The following is a 23,732-nucleotide window of genomic DNA, read 5'->3' as shown; positions in this document are numbered from 1 at the left end:
GTGCTCCTATGATTCATATAATGATCTCACTGCTAGTCTGATTTGGCATACGACCCAATTGTGTCACTATGTATTATGTTCTCCTGCCCTTTTAACTGTTACTGACGATCACAAATTACTCAGACCTAAATAAAAAACTCAAAATACATATCTGGCCCAACTGCACAAACACTAACCTTATCTGACCTGAGATGCCCTTCCAGTGTACTCCTTCCTCTGCAGTTCCTACTTCCTTCTTTCTGTAACTTAAAGAACAAATTTTGAATTGAGCTATTCTCTACGTGACAAGAAGCAGCTAAATAAAAATTGTTTAATAATGACTGCACCAGTCAGCTTTCAGCTTGTCGCTTTGAGTAATTTGATAGCTGGAAATAGCTCCACTGGGAAATTTATTCAGTGTAGAACTTCGTTTAATACTAGTGGTAAATGTTAATGAATGGCAAATGATCAAATCCTTAATTAACCCTTTAAATGTAGAGCTTTGAGAGCTTTTTAAAGTAGTACCAGTTTTATTTTGAAAACAGTCCTGCATATCTGCTTCAATTTAACAGAGGAAGATGGAAAAGCTTGGGATTGTTATTTTTTTAAATCTGTTTCCTGAAACTCCTGACTCTCTGTGCAGTTCAAGAATTTCACAAACTTTAACAACCTTAACTTTTTCAGCCAAATTATGATTATTCAACTGTAGGGGCACCACAGAGGGATCCAGTCCAATTCAATATACAAATGTTCATTTTTCAGTCCGTGTGTTTATAGGGGACTTTCCTTTTGCAAACCGACAAAAATGTACCAACTTCAATCCCAGAACAAATCACCAAACTCAGACTTACCATTCAATAAGGATCCACCCACACAACATGTTCAAACACAGCACAGATGCACTGAAGTATGAGTGGAGTGCAAATTTATTTCTCTCACATCACCCTCTCTTCGGGCTTATCTATGGAAAATGTTGGTCTCAGATTACCTATGCAAGACCAATTCAATACCAATGATTGCACATTATGTACAGTGGCCACTGCTTATGATGAACTTGACTGAGATTATCTAAATATATTTCAAGTTGGGCCTGTACCATTTCAAATTAAATCACAGGTCACAAAGCACCACGCTATTAGAGAGAAGCAACTGATTTGATTTCGCTTGAGGGACACCATCACAGAAATGTGGGGCAGGGCAAGGCAAGGAGGCAGGCTTCCTTCAACTACCACAGGTCGGCAGGACATACTCAGTCCACTGGCTTAGAGTGAACTGAAAACTAGATTGCAGTGGTGGGTACGCGCAATTTGAGAGAGAATCCAATCGGGGGCACAGACTATGCAATTGCCCAAGTTACAGTATCCAAATACAACCTCTCCATTGCTGGGGAAAGATCTGTACAAACCAGCCAAGCACAAAATGCCCAAAAGCAAAACTTCAGCAAAGGCTGGAAACCTGAACTAAAATCAGAACCTACTCGAAATACTGAGATCAAAGCAGCCTAGGTGGAGAAGGAAATAAAGTCAATGTTTTCGGTCGGTGAGCTTTACTAAAATAAAGCATATTGGGCCAAGAACACAGCTCCCCCTGGAAAGGCCAATACTAACAAACGAGGCTGGACCAGTTCAGGGAACCAGAGTATCCGGGAACCTGTTTAATTGCATGGGTTATACAGCACCAATGCTGCTCCTTGGGGGGGGGGGGGGGAAAGAGGATAATTGTTTTTGTTTTATAAAATATCACACAAGTGCTGGAGGAACTCAGCAGATATGGCAGCATATGAAAAAAGGGGAACAGAAATAATATCTATAGTCCAATTTGACTCTAATTCAGCCTGTTATCTATTATGCTTAGTAGTCTTATCAAACTGTCACAATGCTAGGAGTGAGATTCTGGTGCCAATATGTGGTACTCCTAACATGAACAGTCGTTTCAAAGATTATTGATCCAACTTTGTCACATGCCTAGATTTCCACTGTTCTTTTATTTGCTGCCTCAGCAATTATCCCCTCCTGATCTGTTTAACACAACTTGCATTAGTTATACCGTCAGCAATGGTTTGGGATTCTTAAGTGCTAGTGTCCCTACCTCTGAACCACGAGATTCGGGTTGTTCAGGTCCCAACTGCTCCAGATGTGTTCAATAACATCTCTGAATAGGTTGATTAGAAAATATCTCAGCTACAGTGATAACTTCAGCCCATGAACCTGAAAGGTAGTTTTATTCCAGAGAGTTGAGCAAAAAAGAAAATCCAAGTTTATGCTGCACTACAAAGGGATGTTTGAAGGTACCATTAAATGCTGAAACACAGTGGCAGAATTTTCATTTCCATGGACATGTTTCCTTGCGTGTCAGCCAATATCTATTCCTCAATGTTGAAAACTGATTTTTACCATATTTGCAGTTGTGCGGCTTTGCTATACTCCTGCATTTCCTACAGTGCAATAACTATAACTCATTGGCTGTAAAGTGCTTTGAGACTTATGGACCAGGCCAGACCCCTCAAAGTATTTCAGAAAGTAACCCAGACCCTAACTTTGCAAGTTCTTTTAAGCAGGTGTAATGGATATTCCAGAAGAGATGCAGCTGGTCAAATCACTTAGTTTTAAATAAAACAGAATTTATTTACAAGATTATCAAATGTAACAAAAACAAAGAGAACAGAATACAGAATAACTTCACCTATCTGAAAACACAACAGATTATCCCAACTTAATGATGCTGTTCCAACTACTTGCAACAGACCCCATAAACATCCTGCAGCATAAAAGGTAAAATCAAACACAGGGTCTTACAGGGGACACACACAGACACAGACACAGTAGAGATGCAGAGACAGAGACACAGAGACCAGCATGGAACACCTGCTTTCATTAGCTGTTTCTTAGATCAACAGCCTCAAACTAAACTGACTACGTTCAGTGAACAGCCAGACTGCTAAAGACCAAAACCAAACCGGAGAAAAGCTGAGCTGGGAGAACTGGATACTCCTCTTTGTAAAGGCATTTTTTAAAAACCTTGAAAGCCTTTTTCCTGAGGCAGTATCTGTTAGCTAAAATCAAAATGGCCCTAAAACCCATCCAAGCCAGACATTTTGTAATCGCTGCTTTTATGATCTTGCTGGAAAAAAAAGCCAAGGACTGCATAACCTTGTTAAAGGAGCAGCATCACAAGACCATAGAGAATTCCCATTGTGGAAACAGGACATTTGACTCAAAACGTCCACACTAACCCTCTGAAAAGAAACCACCCAAACCCATTTCCCTACCCTTTTATTCTACATTTTCCCCTGACTAATGCACCTCACCTATACATCCCTGAACACTATGGGCAATTTAGCACAGCCAATTCACCTAACCTGCACATCTTTGGATTGTGGAAAGAAACCGGCGCACCTGGAAGAAACCCACGCAGACATTGGGAGAACGTACAAACTTGACACAGACAGTTGCCCGAGGCTGGAATCGAACCCAGGTCCCTGCTGCTGTGAGGCAGCTGTGCTAACCACTGAGCCACCATGCTACCCAGATGTCCTGAGGTAATCTAAGAAGCTAAATAATTGAGTTCATTCTTTGTGCAAAATAAAACCAGGACTTAGATGTGGGCACCGTGGGGCATAGAGTGCTTTGTTTTTCCTGACAATTCTATTTTGATTTAACCCCTGCTCACCTCTTTAGCTTTTCATTCATGTAGGCATTGCCCTTGAAGAGAGGGGCACTGTTTGTCATTGGCCACTTGGGTGTTTTTTCTTCCTGGTGGTGGAATACAAATCAAGTTTTCTGCACTCGATGTTTCTTCACTGTGACCCTGCATCTACACACACATGACATGGGTGCTGGGGAGAAATAAGCACTACTGCTGTTTGGCAGTAGTGTGGAAAGGGAGGTTTAATAAAAACAAAACCAGGACTTAGCAACACTGCTTAAAATTAATTGTATCAAACCCTGTTGTTGTTATCTGACCTGTGAAATCCAGGTTAAGATAGCTCACTGAACTAATTGGAAAAAACCTAAGTGAAGTTTTCTCCTTAGTTACATTGCCAATGTTTGATTTCTTGCAAGCCTTCTTTAAATACCAGGCTTCCATTTTCAGATTCTGCCTGAAACAGGCAAGCAGAGGTACAGCACAGGATAGTGACAAGGTATGAGCCAACATAACTGACTAAATAAATAAATCCAATGTAAAGTCTCTCTGATGAAGAGTCATCTAGACTCAAAATATGAGCTTGCTCTTGCTCTCTCCATGGATGCTGTCTGACTTGCTGTGATCTCCAGCGTTTGTTATTTTCATTAAAGTCTAACACTGTATTAAGACAAACAGCAACAGAAGTTTGCAGGCAAAATCCATCAGAACAAACTGGTGTTGTGAATCTGAGCAGTACATTAGCCTTGAAGTAGCCACAGATAATCATAAAATAATAAAATGTGGCTCTGTTACCATTCATACTGCAGCCCTGTTTGGTTGGAATATTCAATCTTCCAGGCACCCAAAGACTAAGGGATTTTAACAAATGAGTTACTGTGTATTGCTAACAAGTCAAATAAATGCACTGGCCACTAAGGCACCGTCCCTACTGGTTACACACGGATACAACTATAGCAGTAGCTTGATTTGCTACATTACACTTTTATATTAGAAAAGGAATTTTTGCAAAGCTGTAATCAGATAACAAATAGAGATAAATTCAAATAATAAGATATGAGTAAGGGTGAACAAATGCTTGGTCAAACATCTGGGCTTTAACCAGTACCTTAAAAGCAGGGTGGAGCTGGAGTGGTTCACAGAGCGAATTCCAGAGTTTGGTATTTGGAGGAATGAATTTACAGCTGCAAACAGTTAGGGGACACAGATGGGATCAGAACCAAAGAAATGGAGCATTTGGTAAATTAGAGGGGTGATGAAGACAGGAGTTATGAGGCTGCAGAGAGGAACAGCACTGAGAATAATGTACAGTGGTAAGCACAGTGTTGAGAATTTTACAGCTTGGAAGTGTACTGGCATCACAGACACGATCATGAAAAGGTATTTGTGATAGATAAGCAAGGTTTGGTTTGGGATAGGTTAGGAGCAGAACAAACTTTTAAGTTTATAAGGGTAGAGATTGAGGAACTGGTCAGGAACAGTTGAGCTTGGAAGTGGTGGAGAGTTAGGATGAGTGTTTTTCCAGTGCATAGCCTGAGGCAAGGAGTGTCATGGAGCTGGAGCTTGGCAATCTTTGGGACAGTGTCTGAATCAGATTAAAATCAAATCAAAACACCTCTAGGGTGGTGGCGGATCTAAGTGGTTTACTGAAGTCCAACGTACAGTGTGAATGTATTCCCAGCAATAATCCCTCGTCCTGTTTACTCTTCTGATGACTCACTCTCTAGCAAAAGCAAACCAAGTCTCGCAGACTTAGGTTTAATCCTTGCCTGGCCTTTAGCCAGGCCAGCAATTGGATGACTACAACTGGCTTCTGTTCTCTGCTGGAAAATGTGTGTACAGACATCAGGCTAGGAATGAATTGAGCTCTGATATGATGCCATATGGCAGGAGGGGCTGTCATAGCATTCAAACACAAGTCCATTAATGTGCAGAGGACTGATGAGACTCTGGAATTTCATCCCACAACAGAAAGCCAGCATCCACCACAAATATCTGACCAACAACCAACTAACAGTCAAATATTTTTCTGAGAAATGTCAACAGAATCAACAAGTTTCTTTTGGTTTGACTAAATGACTACTGTCTGTTGGAGTTAACAATTAACTTCGGAATAGTTTTTGCAGTGAAATGGGGGTGTCGTGAGGGCAACCATGTTCTTGTCAGGCTAATAAAACCTTCTTTCAGTATTAGTTGGAGCTATGCACCAAACACATTCTAAAATGAACAACAGACTTTGTCCAAACCTTTGCTCAATGATTTGACAGATTAAAGAACTTCCCTTTCACACCACCTCCAACCACTGTTTGTGGTACACAGACATCAGAAACCAAGAACCTACTCACTGACACTCAGTTTGGGTTCTGCCAGGGCCACTCAGCTCCAGACCTCAAATGGAGCCTTCGTCCAAACATGGACAAAAGAGCTGAATTCCAGAAGCGAGGTAAAAGCCACTGCTCTTGACTTCAAGACTATGTTTGACTGAGGGTGATATCAAAGAGTCCTCGCAAAACTAGAATCAATGAGAAGTGGGGGTGGGGGCGTGGAGGAAAGAGAACTCTCCACTAGTTCGATTCATATCTGGCAGCTGACTGCGGTTGTTGGAGGTCAGTCATCTCAGCTCCAGAAGGTCTCTGCAGGAGCTCGTTATGGGAGTATCAGAGGCCAAATATCTTCACACGCTTCATCAATGACCTTTCTTCCATTATAAAGTCAAAAGTGGAGATGTTTGCCAATGACTGCACAAAGTTTATTACCATTCATGACTTCTTAGAGTCGGAGCTTAAAAATGTGTTGCTGGAAAAGCGCAGGTCAGGCAGCATCCAAAGAGCAGGAGAATCGACGTTTCAGGCATAAGCCCTTCTTTTCCTGAAGAAGGGCTTATGCCCGAAACGTCGATTCTCCTGCTCCTTTGATGCTGCCTGATCTGCACTTTTCCAGCAACACATTTTTAAGCTCTGATCTCCAGCATCTGCAGTCCTCACTTTCTCCTTCGCAGAGTCGGAGGTAGTCTATGTTCAAGTGCAGCAGGAACTGGATAACATCCAGATTTGGCCTGACAAGTGGCATGAGACATTTGTACAATGCCAGGAACCGACCAACTCCAACAAGACAGAATTTAACCACTGCTCCTTGACATTCAATGGATTTATAAATCACTGAATTCCTCCAGTATCAACATTCTGGGGCTTACTACTGACCAGGAACTGAACTGGACTAGTCAAATAAATACTGTGGCTACAAAAGCAGGCCAGAAGCTAGGAATATTGCAGTGTGCAGCTCACTTCCTGGCTACTATCCACAGGACAGAAACATGATGGAGTACTCCCTGCTTTCCTGGATGAGTACAATTTCAATAATATTCAAGAAGCTCGACACCATCCAGGATAAAGCAGGCCACTTGGTGGGCATCACATTCTGAAACATTCACTCCGTTCACCACTGACACTCAGTAGCGGAAGTGTATACCATCAAAAAGATACCCCATAGAAATTCACCAGTGGTCTTGCTGACAGCACCTTCTAAACCTACTAATAGCTAGAAGGAGAAAGGTAGCAGATGCTTGGAACCACCACCACCTCCAAGTTCCGGTTCCAAGTCACCCACCATCCTGACTTGGAAATATATTACCAGTTCTTCAGTGTCTAGGTCAAAACCCAGAAACTCCCTCCTGAATAGTGTTGTGGGTCAACCTACAGCACACGGACAGCAATGGTTCAAGCAGGCAGTTCACTAACACCTTCTCAAGGGTAATTACAGATGGGCAATAAATGCAGGCACAGCATATCCACAATCCTTATGTAAAACACACAATTTCAAACATCCAGAAGTTTACTCAAATGTACGGCTTTCCTAGCTCCTCCTCATATCTCAGACAATAGAATGAAACGATGATAACCGTGGAACTGGGGTGTGCTGCTGTAACAACCACATCTTGCCTCTAAGACCTCAGCCTCTGTGCACAAATCAGTGTATTTAAAACATGAATAACACAAGAGAAACAAAAAGCCTCCTTTTCTGACAAAAAGACCCTTGTAGGAGCAGGTGTTTTTACTTCACTAATGCAACAACACCACATGCACATATACCTTGCTGCAATTTGATAGCTATTCAAAAAAGACAACAGACTCATGGGGAACTGCAGAAACAGAGACTTCTCTGTTAACGGGATAATAGCCTTACACTAACTGATATTGAGGAAATAGTTTGAGGATGTGTTGTATGTAAGGTTAAAATAGAGTAAAACAAACATTTTAAACAGTGGCTCCTAGGGACTAGTTGTTTATTTATATGTTGGAAGGAAAGCCAGATGTAGTCTTACCCCTCTGCTGAATGCTCCAATTATTAAATAATTAATTATTATGCATCAGTGCCCTTCCAGACAAATGGTGCCCAGCTGCTCACTCTCCCAACAATCCCAAACCTAGCAACAAAAATTCATCTCAGATGCTGGATCAAAACAGGCAAGATTGAGACAATCTGCCATGAAGCTGATCATCAGGCAAATACAGCCTTTACCACAACTGTCTGTTTTGTGTCATTACGCAAGATGAGTTTGTCTCCATTCACTTTTTTCCTCTTTTTTTCCAATCACTCTGAACCTGCTCTTTCCTACCTTCCCAAAAACTCAAAACGTAGCCACTTTTTTCCCTCTGGACTTTAATTCAACTACTCCGCCTTCAATCCCAAAATTGACTGATTCCCTCTTAAACTGAAAATGACATTTTGGCCAACTCTGCCCCTCAGAGTTAGACTATGCCAAAAGTCCTTCATAGCTCCTCCTCATATCCATTCTCTGCTATCCCTCCTCTGAGCTTATTTTGTTTGTGACCCACCTCCTATATCCTGGACTCTATTTACCCTAAACTGTCGACTAGCCAACTCACCTTCTTTTCTGTAGTGGGTTTCCATAGGGCGATTTTCTACAGCATGATGTTGCAGAGAAATGCAACTGTCACATTATACCAGAACACTCTATACTGTGCCTCCCTCCATCAACAATCTTCTGAGTAACCTTCACCCTACCATCCTTGCAAACTCCCTCTCCATCTCTTCCTCTTTTAAAGTCCTTGAAGGTGTCCCAAAATTTGTACTCCCATCCCTAGAACTGTGTTTCTGCACCTCATGAAGTACTGTAACGTAATTTTCAAATTAACTCAAAGCTAATTTAAAACTGATATCCTATGCGTCTGTGATGATAAGTTGAGCAGGGATCAACTTTCGACCTGTCAGCAGTCCATTCCCAACATCTCACTATGCAAGTCAGTTCTGTCTTCATTGGGTCTTCTGCTAATCATAAATTGTGTCATTCCTTCTTGATCCTTCCACTGACGGGATCGATTTCTAGTCATTTCTATCCAACCTCTCAATTTTGAACACATATCAAGTAGCTTCTTAATCTCTTTTCCAAAAACAGCCCCAGTTTCCCCAAACTATCCATGTATTGAAACTGCTCATCTCTGGAACCATTCTGATGAATCTGGCCCTCTAATACCTTCACATTCTTTCTGAAGTACAGCATTTAATATTGGACACAGTTCTCTTGTTGTAGTTTAATTTATATTTTATATAAAAAAGATTTATTGTAAACTTTCCTGCTATTATGTTCTATTATTATTAGTTTATGCCCTTCTCCATAGCAGGTTTGGAAACAGGGAGAAAATTTAACCAAGTCCCCAATTGCTGTATTTCCTGGAGAAGCCACTGTGGCACTGAACAAAAGACATGCTCGTCTCCAAATGGTTGTTTGCTCGTGATTGGTAGAAGTTCCTGTTGAGTGTATCTTTGGCAGGCCGACCTGGACCTCTCCTCAACTGCCTGCAGGCTCATAACATGGGGACATTCCCGAGAGGAGGCAGTACCGTCCTCCTGCCAGAGATTTCCTGTTACCTTCACAAAACCTCCTTCTATACCTCTATTTACAAAGCCACGGAGCCCAGTCACCTTTTTAATTGGTTTCTCAGCTTGCCCTTGGATGTTTTGAGCATATTCCTCAATGACACTTTATTCCTGCATCCCCTTTAGAATTACATTACTTATTTTACATCACATCGTCTTGTTCTTCACACCAAACTGTATCATTTCACACTTCTCTGCAGTAAATTTTAGTCGTCATGGATCCACCTAATTCACTCGAAGTCAATCATTATCCTCCTTATAGGCTGTAATATTTGTACGCGTTGAGTCATCTGTCAATTTAGAAATCCTGGCCAACACTCCAAAGTCTAGCTCAGTAATATATCAAGAAAAGTAGTACCCTGCACATGGATCCCTGAGATCCCTTACTTCTGCCATATCAAACAACCATTTATCACCATCTTGTGTGTGTCCTGTTACTCAGTTACTTTTGTATCCATGCTGCCACCACCCTTGTTCTTCCAAAGACTTAAAATTTAGCTGTTACATCTCGATGTGCCATTTTATTAAACATCTTTTGGAAATCTATGAAAACCATATATAACACAACACCCTCATTAATTCTTTGTTATCTCATCCAAAAGCTGAATAAGGTTAGTCAGGTCCTACAACTTGATTGACAGTTCACCCATCACTTTAAATATTCACTCCCTTCATTGCAGATCCACATTTGCAACAGTGTCCACAACACACTGCAGCAACTCACCAGTCCTCCTTTCACTTCAACTTCCAAACTCATGATATTACCATCTAAAGGACAAGGGCAGTAAACACATGGAAACACACCACCTGCATGGAATACGCCACCATCCCTTCACTGTGGCCAGGCTGAATCCTGGAACTCACTTTGCAACATTACGTGGACTATTCCACATGGATGGCAGCGGTTCAAGAAGACAGCTCGCTGTTACCTTCTGCAGGGCAAACGGAGGCAGGTAATAAATGCTGACCTAGGTCAACAGCTCACACAAATCTTGCGAATGGCTAAATCAAAGAATAAACCAATATTGGTTTGCTCAATTGATCCAGACTTGGTCAGTCAAGTAACTTTAATTTTGTCTCGGATCATTATGTCTACTGGCTGGCACGTTGTTGTTGAATTTATCCTTACCCACCTTTTTTTTTGGAAGGTGGTGGTCACATTTGGAATTCATGGGCCCTCAAGCAAAGGAGAATTGGCTCTGGAGTTCCTTCCCTGAGCATCCATTTATCCCTTTGGTCATGGTGAATTACCAACTTTTAAATAGAATCTGTCCTTCTGATACGGCCTTTTCATCAACGTTTAGCCCATCCAAAACTCAGCAGCTCCTTCTTCCACTTTTACTTTGGCACAAGCAAACTACCCTCAGTACCTAATTATACTTCAGTAATGCCTTCCAGTCTCCATCCACAGTTATCCTTTCTGTGCATGATCTCTCCTCTTAAATGTATTGTATTATTTAGACAGCTAAAGGAGGCTTTTAGATTCTCTTATGTTGTTAACTGCCAGTTTCTTCTCACACTCTCTCTGCTTCTCAAAATATTTTCTTTCCTTACTTTCCGAATACGTTGTCAACCTAATATGCCATAGGAAAACAAATCCAGAAAAACCAAGCAAGCCAGGCAACACTTAAGGGAAATAGTGTTCACTTTTCAAGATAAGTAATCTTTTTATTGGAACAGAAGTTTTCAATCATCTACACTATTTTGTTGTTCATTCAGTTTTAATGTTTCTCAAGTGATTAAGGCTGTTCAAGCCTGTTCTGCCATTCAAGCAAGTCAGAGAGACATACAGTAACATGGAAACAGACCCTTCGGTCCAACTCATTCATGTCAACCAGATATCCCAACCTAATTTAGTCCCATTTGTCAGCACCTGGCTCATATCCCTCCAAATTCTTCCTATTCATATACCCATCCAGATGTTTTTTAAAATGTTGCAATTGTACCAGCCTCCACTGCTTCCTCTGGCAGCTCATTCCATACAGTCACCACCCTCTGCGTGAAAAAGTTGCCCTTTAGGTCTCTTTTATATCTTTCCCCTCTCACCCTAAACCTATGCTCTCTAGTTCTGGACTCCCCTACCCCGGGGAACGACTTTGTCTATTTATCCTATCCATGCCCTTCGTGATTTTATAAACCTCTATAAAGTCACCCCTCAGTCTTCGATGATCCCGGGAAAACAGCCACAGCCTCTCCCTATAGCTCAAAACCTCCAACCCTGGCAAGATCCTTGTAAATCTTTTCTGAGCCCTTTCAAGTTTCACAACATCCTTCCGGTAGGAAGGAGACCTGAATTGCATGCAATATTCCAAAAGTGGCCTAACCAACATCCTGTACAGCCACAACCTATCCTCCCAACTCCTATACTCAATACTCTGATTGAAAAAGGAAAAGCATACCAAACACCTTCTTCATTATCCTATCTACCAGTGACTCTACATTGGTGGTCTGATTTGTAATCTAAAATCTCTTTAATTGCTGCCCATTGTTCCATTACAGCTTTGTCTGCCGATCTTTGACTCCAATGTACTTAGCCCAGAACAACATAAAACAAAGAACCGTGGATACTGGAAATCTGAAACAAACAAAAACAGAAAGTACTGGAGAAACTCAGCAGGTCGGGCATCATCAATGACAGTCGATGTCTTGAGTTGGGACCCTTCATCAGAATTCCCATGTTATTTAGTCCAGGTCTGATTTAACCCTCTGAAATTGGCCTACTCTAAATATTTTTAGTCAAGATTTCTTGTGTTTTTCTATGATTAGGCTAAATGTTACAATTGTTATTGCCTCAATGTTTCCTCCTGAGAATTAATCCACCTCATTCCTCAGAATCACATCTAGCACTGCCTCCTTTCTCATAAACTGGAAACATACTGATCAAGAAAATTCTCTGGAATGTAATTCAGAACCTCTTTGTCCTTTACATTCTCACTATCCCGGGTTACATTCTAATCACTCAACCCCACCATCACGATAGTATATCTTTTGGACTTGCCTGCAAATTTACTTTTCTCTGTCTTTTTCACGAAGTGGCAGACTGAGAAATATGCCCAAAGTTGTTTCTTAGATCTAACTAAATAAACGCTGTCCTTGACCTTTACAGATATTCTCTGTACAATGCATGGCAAAGGTCTCCTTAATAAACGCAGCCACACTCATCTTTTGTAATGGATATTCATTGACAATGGGCCTTCATGTTTCCAAATGCTGCCCATTCACTCTTTGAGCTACAGACCATTCTTTGTCACCCCAGCTACAATTTCGGAATAAACCTGCAGAGCAAATTAATGGAATAAAATCCTGCATGCACTTTTGGTAGTGGATTTGATCCAAGCAGACCACAATCTGAACTGAAATGAGCTGAGCTGGAAACCACACCCAGAAAAGGAAGGCTCTATTTCTGATTGATCCAGGAGCTGTGGTGTAGCTGCCAATTTACACTCCCTACTGTGACATGACTGGGGATTATTTAACAATTAATTCCTCATTAACTGCTACTGAGACGCATTTGCAATTCAAAACTCGTCCTCAGAAAATTATACTGGAATCAAATGAGTCAAGGTCAGCAGGACATGGCTCGACAAGGGTACATCTGGTGTCTATGCAGCTATCAGAGGGGCTGCAGTACCATGGGTAACTGAGCCCTATTCATAAACAGTGAGGTTCTCTGGAAAAGGGGAGCTCATTCCAAATTTATCAATATCCTTCCGTCTGGCTGTTTTAAAAAGCACGTCAGCCGAGAAAAATAAAAACGAAAAGTGCTGGAGAACATCAGCAGGTAGAATCCCTACAGTGTGGGAGCAGGCCCTTTGGCCCAACGGGTCCACACCAACCCTCCAAAAAAGGATCCCACCAAGACCCATTCCCCTCCCCTATTACTCTACATTTAGCCCTGACTAATGCACCTAGCCTAGATACACCTGATCACTATGGGCAATTTTGCATTGCCAATTCACATAACCTGCACATCTTTGGATTGTGGGAGGACACCCACACAGAAAAGGGGAGAATGCACAAATTCCACACAGACAGTCAACCAAGGCTGGAATCAAACCAAGGCGCTGTGAGGCAGCAGTGCTAACCGCTGAGACACTGTGCCGCCCTTGGTCTGGCAGCATCGGTGGCGAGACAAAGAGTTAACGTTTTGAATCCGGTATGACCCTTCTTCACAGCTGGATGATATATATCGGACTCAAAATGTTAACATTGTTTCCACTGGCGCTTCCAGGTCTGCAGAGATTCTCCAACACTTTGTATTGTTATATCAGAGGTCCAGTATTTTGTTTTGTGTTTAATTCACGGTCACTTCTCTTCCAGGTACACCCACCTCAAAAGGAGCCCTGCTCATCTGTGGGATGGGATTTCTGTTTCAACCTTTTAGCTTGTTCACTTTCATTGCTGTCTATTTCCCTCCTGGTGTTTGACAAAGTGTTTTCCAAAAACTTCACAGCCACATCTCCTTTGTCAGTAACTCTCCCCTGCTCTACCTTACCTGCAAGGATTCCAACCGTGTTTCCATCATTCATATTTCGAATCCACTCATGATTACAGTTTTATGAAACCTAAAACATTCCTTAGCCAGTTGTAACCGCCACATATTGAGATCCATACCCTGTGAATGAGCTCAACAGACTTAGTTTTATCTCTTTATGCCCCCAACTCAATGAGTTTCAGGTACAATATGATGCTGCACTCTTCATCACCTTTGCCTCCATGTGCATATTTTTGGACAGGAGTCCTCTCCATACCATACAGACCCTCTCACCCAAGACACTGCCCCAGCTGGGCCCCTCCTTCTGGCCTTTTGCCTACACTTGATCTCTTCATTGAGAACTGCTGATGTGACATTGCCCACCCTAATTTCTCTGCTCCAGTTACCCCTCCAAACTCACAACACTCCTTTTTCTCAGGTTTAACCCTGACTTTGTTATCAGACCTGGTGCTTTAAGGGCCATGCTGTTATCACATGGTGTGCTGCCTGGCAGAGGCTGAGTGCCAACTCTCAGACACTTTGTCTGATCTCCTCAAGGACCGCGATTCTACCGACTGAAGATCAAGCTGTTTAATCCAGGTTTCTCACTGACCTCATCTCCCCCATTCTCACCTCATAGGTCCCCAAAACCACAAAGCTCACTTCTGTCTCCGTCCCAAAATCCATAAACAGGATTTGCCAGATAGACTCATCATTTCAGCCTGTTTGTTTTCCACACGATTTAACTCTTCCTATCCTTACTGTTTTGTCCTCCCCTATTCAGTCTCCTCCCACTTAGAATCATGATTCTTCTGACGTTTTGCATCAGTTCCAGTTTCCTGGGCCCAGTCACATCTTCACTATGGATATGCAAAACAGTTCTGAAGAGTCCAATCAGACTCAAAGCACTAACTCCTTCTCTCTCTCCACAGAAATTGCCATGGCTGTAGAGTTTCTTCAGCTCTTCCTGTTTTTATTTCAGATTTCCAGCTTCCATAGTATTCGGTTTTAGAAGAGAACTTTGTCTTGTAAATTGTTTGTCCTTCTAAGAAAGGTATCAACAACAAGCAGTTAGTGTGTACCATATGCAGAGGGTCTTACATCGTAAGGTCAAGAAGATAGAGTCAACATACACTAAAGGCCCATCCATGTTATCACGCAATTTGCTACCGGTACTGAGTAGGTGGAAAACAAACCTCCCTTGACATTCCTCTTGCTCTTGCTCTTGCTCATACTTAGTCAGATATCCAAGTTAGACACAGAAGCAGACTGTACCTATTTGAATCATTAAACAATTTTATTCAAGGCAGTAAACATTTGGAGAGATAATAAATCTCAGTTGCCGCTGAATCCTCTAATTTTCAGGGGTGGCTGTGTTATCAGTTGTGTAAACTAAACTCTGGAACTCTCTACCTCCCTCTCGGTTAGGGAACTCCTTAAAACCGAACACATCAACCGAGCTTTCTTTGTGCAGCTAAGTGCCAATTTTTTTTTGTGATACACCATGAGGGATCTCGCAAAATACTTAGTATATCAAACATGCTTATGTAAATGAAGTCTGTTGTTGTTAATGCTACAGGAAACACTCACAGCAGATAAAGCAGAAACTAGGGACAGGATTGTGCTAAGTGCCTTTTTAAAAAAGGTCCATGGGTCTAAAGCAGCTGTGGAAGTTCATGGGAAGATAGAGGGGTAATGAGAGAATGGGGAATATGAGGGGCATGGAGAAAATGTGGGATGCTGGAGGGGTGAAGGTTTGAGGGCCTGGTATTAAAATTAGGCTGCTACTCCAGTAAGTGGAGGGGGGTGTTTTAGCATGCTATCCCAGCTATCTTCCCATCCCTGTCACTGCTTTGAGTCTTCCTCTGGAGCTGGTGGGTGCTACTCCATGGCACCTCAGCTCTCTGGCACAAAATATGGTGAGCAGAGGCTTTTAAAAAATAATATATATATATATACCTGCTAGGTTAGAACGAGATTCAGTTATTTGTTATCAAAGAATGTTTGTGAATGTCATGACCATTCCCAGGTCAGGAAGAACACTGATTAGATACAGGGTTAATCGCCTTTCACCCTGCTTCATCCTTGTTCTTTCCAGAATAACGTTCAAGTTACACTTACTCTCGAGTTAGGCGGACCACACATCAGATGCAGCTTTTGTAATAATACAGAACATTTGTCTTTATTTTATACAAGGTGACATCCTGCAATGTGACCGATTGCATGTTGGAGAATATAGCCTCTACTTTTCATCTGTCTCTCATATCTTTGGGTTGCTGATTCTCTGTCTTCCTAGTTTCTCAACTATTTAGCTTCTCTCCCCATAGGTCTTCTTGTTGAGTTTCTCTTTATCTTTCTATTTGGGTTAGAAAGTTGTAGACAGTAGGTCATCAGTGGCTCAGGCTCTATTTAGTGGCAACAATTGGGCAGAAGTGTGGCCCTTTGAGCAACCCTTCCAATTTCCTTCCTTAACCATTCTCACTTGCTCACTCCTCATTCTTATTGCAGACTGCATCTTCCAAGAAGGAATCCAACCACACCCACATATTCACCACTATTCCTTCAGAGGAAGAGTCACTCGACTTGAAACATTAACTCTGATTTCTCTCCTCAAATGCTGCCAGACCTGCTGAGCTTTTCCAACAACTTCTGTTTTTGTCACTGCTATTGCTACCTCTAAGCAACTCACTCAACCCTTGTAGCCCCTCGGCTTCTCTCACCTCACTTTTAAATTTCCATCCATTTACCCTCATTCTTTCATGCTCCAACAAAATGCAGGTGGAGAAGAGACCAAGGCCTCTCACTTACAAGTTTCTTCCTTTCCTCCTTCAATCGGTTTCTCTTAATTAGGTGTCTTTCAGCTTTCAAAGTCAAAAAAGTCTTGTATAATAATAAAAAAAATTAGGAAAGTACATGTTGACTTTTTCTTCATTTGTACATATTCCTTCCATTTTTATAGGTTTTTTTGTGGTGATTAAAATAAATGTGAAAAAATTAGTTTCAAATTCAATTGATGATTTTTCGTTTAAATTGAAGCAGCGTTAAAACGAAAGGGCAGTATCTTTACCCCAATCACAGTTGCATTCGCCTAGCGTGTCCATTCCACATTTTAGCGTATACTCAATTTAATCCCTTTCTATAAATGCAGAAATTATAAACTTAAATGACAAAATCCACAACTGTTCTTCTTATTTTGAACACATACCTATTGTCTGAATTAGGAGCAGGCGGCCATTCAGGCCCTCGAGCCTGCTAAGCCAGTCATTCAGCAAACTCACTGCAGATGTTTACTCTACATTTCTTTCACTGGCCTAGCCTTTGTTTTCGAAAACAGAATCAACATACATTTTATATATTGCTGCTGAGTTAAGATTTTTAAATTTGGCTTCTTGTTTTTGAAAGATTGCTGAATAGCTACTGAACAGCAAACACGAGGAGGCAAGGAAAAACATCCTCTCGTTAAGTCTGCCTGATTATTGGTGATACATCCTAGGAAATTAAGCAAACTTTCTGATCTGATTTCAACTCAGAAAAACACCTCTGGGGAAAAACAAATATCCAAGGTTTAGCCCAAATATTTTGGGAGAGGCTGAGGCCAGGTAAAAACCTCGATCAATGTACTACAGATACAACGGTAATTCAATTACTGAATGCCATTTTCCTTTTACTGGAATTAATTACTGTATTAAATCCTTGAGACATTAGACATTTCAGTTAATTTGAAAAGATGAGTGGAGAAAAGTTCCAGAAAAACATTTGAACAAGTTTTGAACAGCCAGTGATGAGATTAAGTAATCTCAAGAGACTACACTCCAAACTATAAAAGGCATCAATGGAATATCTTCAGCACTGAATAGACCTATCATCCAGCTTTCTAAAGGAGCAACATGTACTTGAGTTTATAAATGAAAACTTAACCTAAACAGAGCTTAAACACAATAGAGTTTTTGAAAGAACAGGTTAAAATTAACACAATCCTCTCTCATCAAATGATAAATAGTTGCACTGAGATACCATTAGTCCATACTGCCTTGACAAAATAAAACAATTACCTTGAAAAGTTGATATCTGTGGATGGGAGTCATGCAGATAGCTTTAACTTATTAAGTATTCTCAAGAAAATAAAGTTAAGATTTAGATTACTTACAGTGTGGAAACAGGCCCTTCGGCCCAACAAGTCCACACCGACACGCCGAAGCGCACCCACCCATACCCCTTCCCCTACATTTACCCTTACATCTAACACTACGGGCAATTTAGCATGGCCAATTCGCCTAACCTGCACATTTTTGGACTGTGGGAGGAAACCGGAGCACCCGGAGGAAACCCACGCAGACACGGGGAGAATGTGCAAACTCCACACAGTCAGTCGCCTGAGGCGGGAATTGAACCCGGGTCTCTGGCGCTGTGAGGCAGCAGTGCTACCACTGTGCCACCGTGCCGCCCAAACTTACACTTCCTTCATCAGGCAGCTGTGGGACAGGATTATAAGACACAGCTACCTGACGAAGGAGCAGTGCTCCATAAGCAAGTGCTTCCAAATAAACCTGTTAGGCTATAATCTGGTGTTGTGTGATTTTTAACTTTGGCCACCCCAGTCCCACACCGGTTTCTCTAAATCATAATAAGTTAACTATAGTAAGAATGGAAATTTATACATTTACTTGAAAAGAAACTGCTTCAATCAAATTCCTTGAAGTCCATTACAGCTCTGACTGTCAGTGTGTGGTGTTCCATTCATGGGCAACATTCACCTTGAAAGTCGAGTGAGAGGCAATTCTAACTGATCCTTGCAAGATGTTAATTAACTCCTAGTCAATGGATTCTAATTTTATTGTTTAAGTATTTTTCAATAGTTCTTCATTTCTGAATTATGTGAACTGAAAATAAATTGGACAGAGCGTTTTAAGTGTTGTGCTCTGGTCTCAGAGTTAAGAACATATTGTACATTTCAACTATTCCACACAGTGTGTGATGCACCATAAGTGACCTGTATACAATGTGAACAAGGATGTGGTGCTTTTGTGCATAAAGAACCTTGTATGTTAATGTAAATTAACTAGTTATGAATAAGAAGGAGTGTGTTTGGAAGTATTGGAACTATACCAGCTATTTCTGTTTACACTGCATCTGTTCATATATTGAAATCTCATCAACACTGAATTAAAACAATATTGAAAATTCACAGATTTCAACAGGATAGAAAGACAAACAGGAGAACAGTTTGCTCTCAGCCCAGAAATCACTAACTATCATCTTCATCATTGTGAAGCAGCTTGACGATTCAATGGGAAAAGTGCCAAAAACAACTGGGCCAGAGCTCTTTGTTACTGAAGCATCTTATACAATTACAGGTGGTTCCTTGGAATTTAGTCACAATATGGACCAGAAGCTTTACAGCAGTGCACTCAACGAGCTTCCTGTTTTGCAAGCTCCACATCTCCCCTGTCTCTTGTTAAATCTCGCTCAGATGTTTTGCTGCATCTCTGCTTTAGCAGCTTCTGCTGGAGTTGCGGTAATGATAGCTCAGTGGGTGGAAGACTCTCTCCTGCAGGGAGTTCAGCTGTAAATAGAACTCTCTGCATTACCTGCAGGCATTTTTTTTAAACCAGGCAAAGTATTTACGATTAAAATAAAATAGAGGCTATTACCTTTCAATGACAATAGATGGACATTCTGACCGCAAAGTGGCACAATTTCGGATATCTCCCAGTGAGATCTCACCTCCCTTGTGCAGTTGAACTGCGTAGGGACAATGCTAAATGACCATACTTCACACGTAATCATAGAATTCCTACAATGCTGAAAGAGACCATTTGACCCATCAAGTCAATTCTGACCTTCTGAATACCATCCCATTCAGACCCAGCTCACTACCCTGTCCCTGTAACCCTGCATTTACCACAGCTAATCTACCTAGCCTAAACATCCATGGACACTACGGGGCAATGTGGCATGGCCAATCCACCTAACGTGTACATCTTTGGACTGTGGGAGGAAACCGGAGCAAGCCCATGCAGACACGGGAACACAAACACCAATGAATCTGCTTCACAGAAAACATGAGCCCCTCTGTCCATGTCTATCCCAGACAGAACACAGGAGAACCACCAGTTGCCATTCTAGAATCTTAATTTTCGGCCTACTGGTTGATACAGTGGATGGCAATCACCTTTCATACACTGATTTAGAGTTAGTTGACTACAAAAGATGGAGGTTGGGCAATTACAAACCTGTACTCATTGACTGGACACAACCAAATACCGCTCTTAATTCAGTATTAACCTCTCACAAATGAGCACTGTCGCTCAGAAAAGACTCCACAAGGCTAGTGTTGGAAATAGAACAATGCCACACTGGCTCACGAGGATACATTTCTTGCAGGCTGATTGGATGTGGATCTTTCAGCAGCTTAAAGCAAGCTTCACTTTATTCTGATCCTACACTATACCAATGTAGTCTTACTGAATATGGTAGTGTCACTTATCCTACTAACCATGATTAACAGAGCAATATAGACAGAATTTGACGCACTTCATTAGAATCCCCTACAGTGTGCAAGCAGGCCAATCAGCCCATCGAGCCAACACCACCCCTTCGAAGAGCATCCTACTTAAACCCATTCTCCTACCCTATCCCTGTAACCCTGCATTTCCCATGGCTAATCCATCTAATCTACACATTCCTGGACTCCATGGGCAATTCAGCATGGCCAATCCACCTAACTTCCACATCTTTAGACTATGGGAGGAAATCACAGCACGCAAAGAGAACCCACGCAGACACAGGGAGAAGGTGCAAACTCTAGACAGACAGACAGACAGGCTGGATTCGAACCTAGGTTCCTGTGAGGCAGCAGTGCTAACCACTGATCCACCACGAATATACTTGGTACAGGATCCTCAACTTCCTCTGATTGCCCTGATGTTTCTTTATTGGACTTGCTGTTTCCTGAGTGTGTCATAGATTTATGGAGATAAATAGCAGGAAAACTGACCCTTTGGTGTGGACGAATTGAACCAACTAAGTACCCAAAATTAATCTAGTCTCACTTGCCAGCACCTGGCCCATATCCCTCTAAACCCTTATTATATACCCATCCAGATGCCTTAAAATGTTATAATTGTACCAGCCTCCACCACTTCTGACATCACCCTCTGCCTTCTACCTTGAAGCCAGTTCTGAATCTAAGTGGCTAGTTCTCACTGTTTTCCAGGAGATCTAACCTTCCTAACCAGTCTACCAGGAGGAACCTTGTTGACTGCCTTCCTGAAGTCCATATACATCACATCACCACTCTGCCCTCAATCCTCCTAGTTACTTCATCAAAAAACACAATCATGATTTCTCTAGTGTTTAAATTTTTGTGGATATGGATTCAGATGCTTTTCATCAGATTCTAAATTTTAGCTGCGCTCATTGAGGACCAAAAGGCAATTCTTAAAAAAAAAGTTTCAGAATTGCATAACATATCCAGGCAGCTGCCTTTTAGAATTTAGTTGGTAAAAATCTAAACAACCCAGAAATTCCAACTTCCCCAAAACTATCTGATATGGCCAATAAGGCAGCAGGGACAATCCCTGACAATGGTCCAGCAGAAGAAGTTAATTTGTGTCGCAGGAAGGGGTATGCCACAGCTAAGAATTTAAAATTTAAGGTGTTTCTGGCCAAGAAGCCAATACAGAATAGTGAGGGCAGGAGTGAGAGAGGGGATCCGAGGTGTGTTAGAATGTTGGACATTAGATACCAAGAATAGAGGAGAGGAAACCAAGGAGGAAGTTAGTGAGACACATCTACACCACTTATGGGTGAAAGGAGCATTTGACGTCTGACAAAGAATGATAAGACCACCAATTAACTGTCTCATGCTCGAGTTACAAGACTTGATCTACTGCTACCTGGTCCAATTGTTTCAATTTGCAAGTGAACAGCAGCCACTGACAGTTCTGTGACTGTAGTACACATATTTCAAACAGAATCTCCAGACATTACAGAATCTCCAATTCATTATATTTTAAAAAAACAGGTTCTACTACATAAAGCTGGCCTTGGATGTAAGCTTGTTCACTGAACTGCAAGGTTCATTTTCATCTTAACATCTACTGAAATTTAACCTGCCAAATAAGAACCAAACTGAACAGTGAGCGATGCTTGCTGTACCGAATAAACAGGAATGCCACACAATTACGCATGCAAGACTCAATCCTACTGGATAAATTACATGCCAACAATTAACTTATAAATATTCTCAATGGTCATTCATGAGTACAAGTGAATGTCTTTTCCCATTTAGAATCTAAATGATCTTGTTCCACATGATGTGTGAAACAAGCCATTTTTCTGAAGGAGTTAGCTCTCTTATATTTACACTAGGGACTTTATACCCAGTCCAATTTAGATTGCCTTCAGAGCAAACAGTCCCTGTTGCAGTGCACTGGTGCAAATCACCTGTTTAACTTTTAGTTCTTTTTAAACTAGTTTTCTTCTGCCTCTTGCTGTGGTGTAGCTCTGTGTCATAGCAACCTTCTGCTCCCTAACCAAGTGGAAATTCTTCACTTCTAAACCAAGACACAGCAGGGGGCAATGAAACAGAGTTCAACTGGGAGACAGGATGTGAAGATCAGACATAGGCCCACCGCTTCTAGCAATTGTTGACTCCAGGCCATTTTAGCACTTGGAATTAATTTACATTTCACATTTCAGATACCAGCCCAAAACAAGTATTGCTAGGATTCATAATTCCAGATACAATGCATTAGCTTCTCTTTTCAAATAAGGCATTGCTCTACTGGCTTAGGAATACAGAGCAAGAGGTGAAGTCTAAGGAACTAAACACTGACAAATAAAGCATTGAGTGGAGCCCTGAGGTAGAATGATATTAAATAAGTCATCTTTCCAGTAATTCCTGCAACAAAGTTCATGTCAAACAGGATCAGCTTTTTTTTTTGGACCCAACTAGGGAGGCAAAAATGAAGAGGAGGAGATTTGGGCAGCTCATGGTCTCCATAAATTTTGCCCAGGCTAGTGTCCTTGAGAAGACCAGTTTCACTGCAGAGTGTACAAACAAAAGCAGTTACAGTGATTAACACAGAGCCAACCCACAAGGTGCAAACCATTGCCTCACAAGATAGGCATATCCAGTGAATACGGTCCATAGTTTGAAGATAGGAACACAGGGAAAGGTTCTCTCTCAGTTGCCACTTCCTCCTCAACATGTTTTACTGAGCAGGGCATGTCAATTGACATTCAGAATACCATAAAGAGTTCCATGACATTGGAAGAGAACGATTTGCACCTATTGATAAAGTGTCCTCCCCGAGTAAGGTCGATAGCTGAACTGCCCATGAAGAGTGGTCAGGTAAAAGTCTGTAGTGAGGAGTGCAGCAGAAATAGGGGTTTTTCAGGGATAAATTTAACTACGCGTTCCCACCAGGTGGAGTAGTTTAAAATCATTATATGACTACATGGGGGCAAGACAGCAAAACCCCAGACTCTGCCCTAGTAAAATACAAACGTGGGTGACATATTATGTTTAGCACTAAAACTTTGTTGATTTTTTTTCTCAACATCACTAGCCCATGGACAGTGAGATCTATAATAGTTTCTTGTGTAAAGGCTGTCTTTTTAATGCTCTCTTTTGTTGATTGTGGACAGAAATGACTGATTTAAAGCAAATGATTGTGGAAGGAGCTGCTATTCATTTTAAAAACAAGTTACTAAAACTCATTACAAGCTTTGT

At 41.5% G+C, this 23,732-nt stretch overlaps 1 protein-coding gene across 4 annotated transcripts in view; it reads right to left on the bottom strand.

Moving 5' to 3' along the window:
- Window positions 1-23,732, bottom strand: part of LOC140493522 (oxysterol-binding protein-related protein 8-like) — a 151,717-nt gene that overhangs the window by 114,684 nt on the left and 13,301 nt on the right. For 2 of the 4 annotated variants that reach the window (XM_072592049.1, XM_072592048.1), the window contains exon 2: window positions 177-245. The exons of the other annotated variants lie outside the window; for them this stretch is intronic. In XM_072592049.1, coding sequence (XP_072448150.1) covers window positions 177-245 — 69 coding nt within the window. The remainder of the gene's footprint in view (window positions 1-176; window positions 246-23,732) is intronic. 4 annotated transcript variants of the gene reach the window in all.

Source organism: Chiloscyllium punctatum, chromosome 22 (assembly GCF_047496795.1).
Source record: "Chiloscyllium punctatum isolate Juve2018m chromosome 22, sChiPun1.3, whole genome shotgun sequence".
NCBI lineage: Eukaryota > Metazoa > Chordata > Chondrichthyes > Orectolobiformes > Hemiscylliidae > Chiloscyllium > Chiloscyllium punctatum.
This window is presented reverse-complemented; position numbering and strand designations above follow the sequence as displayed.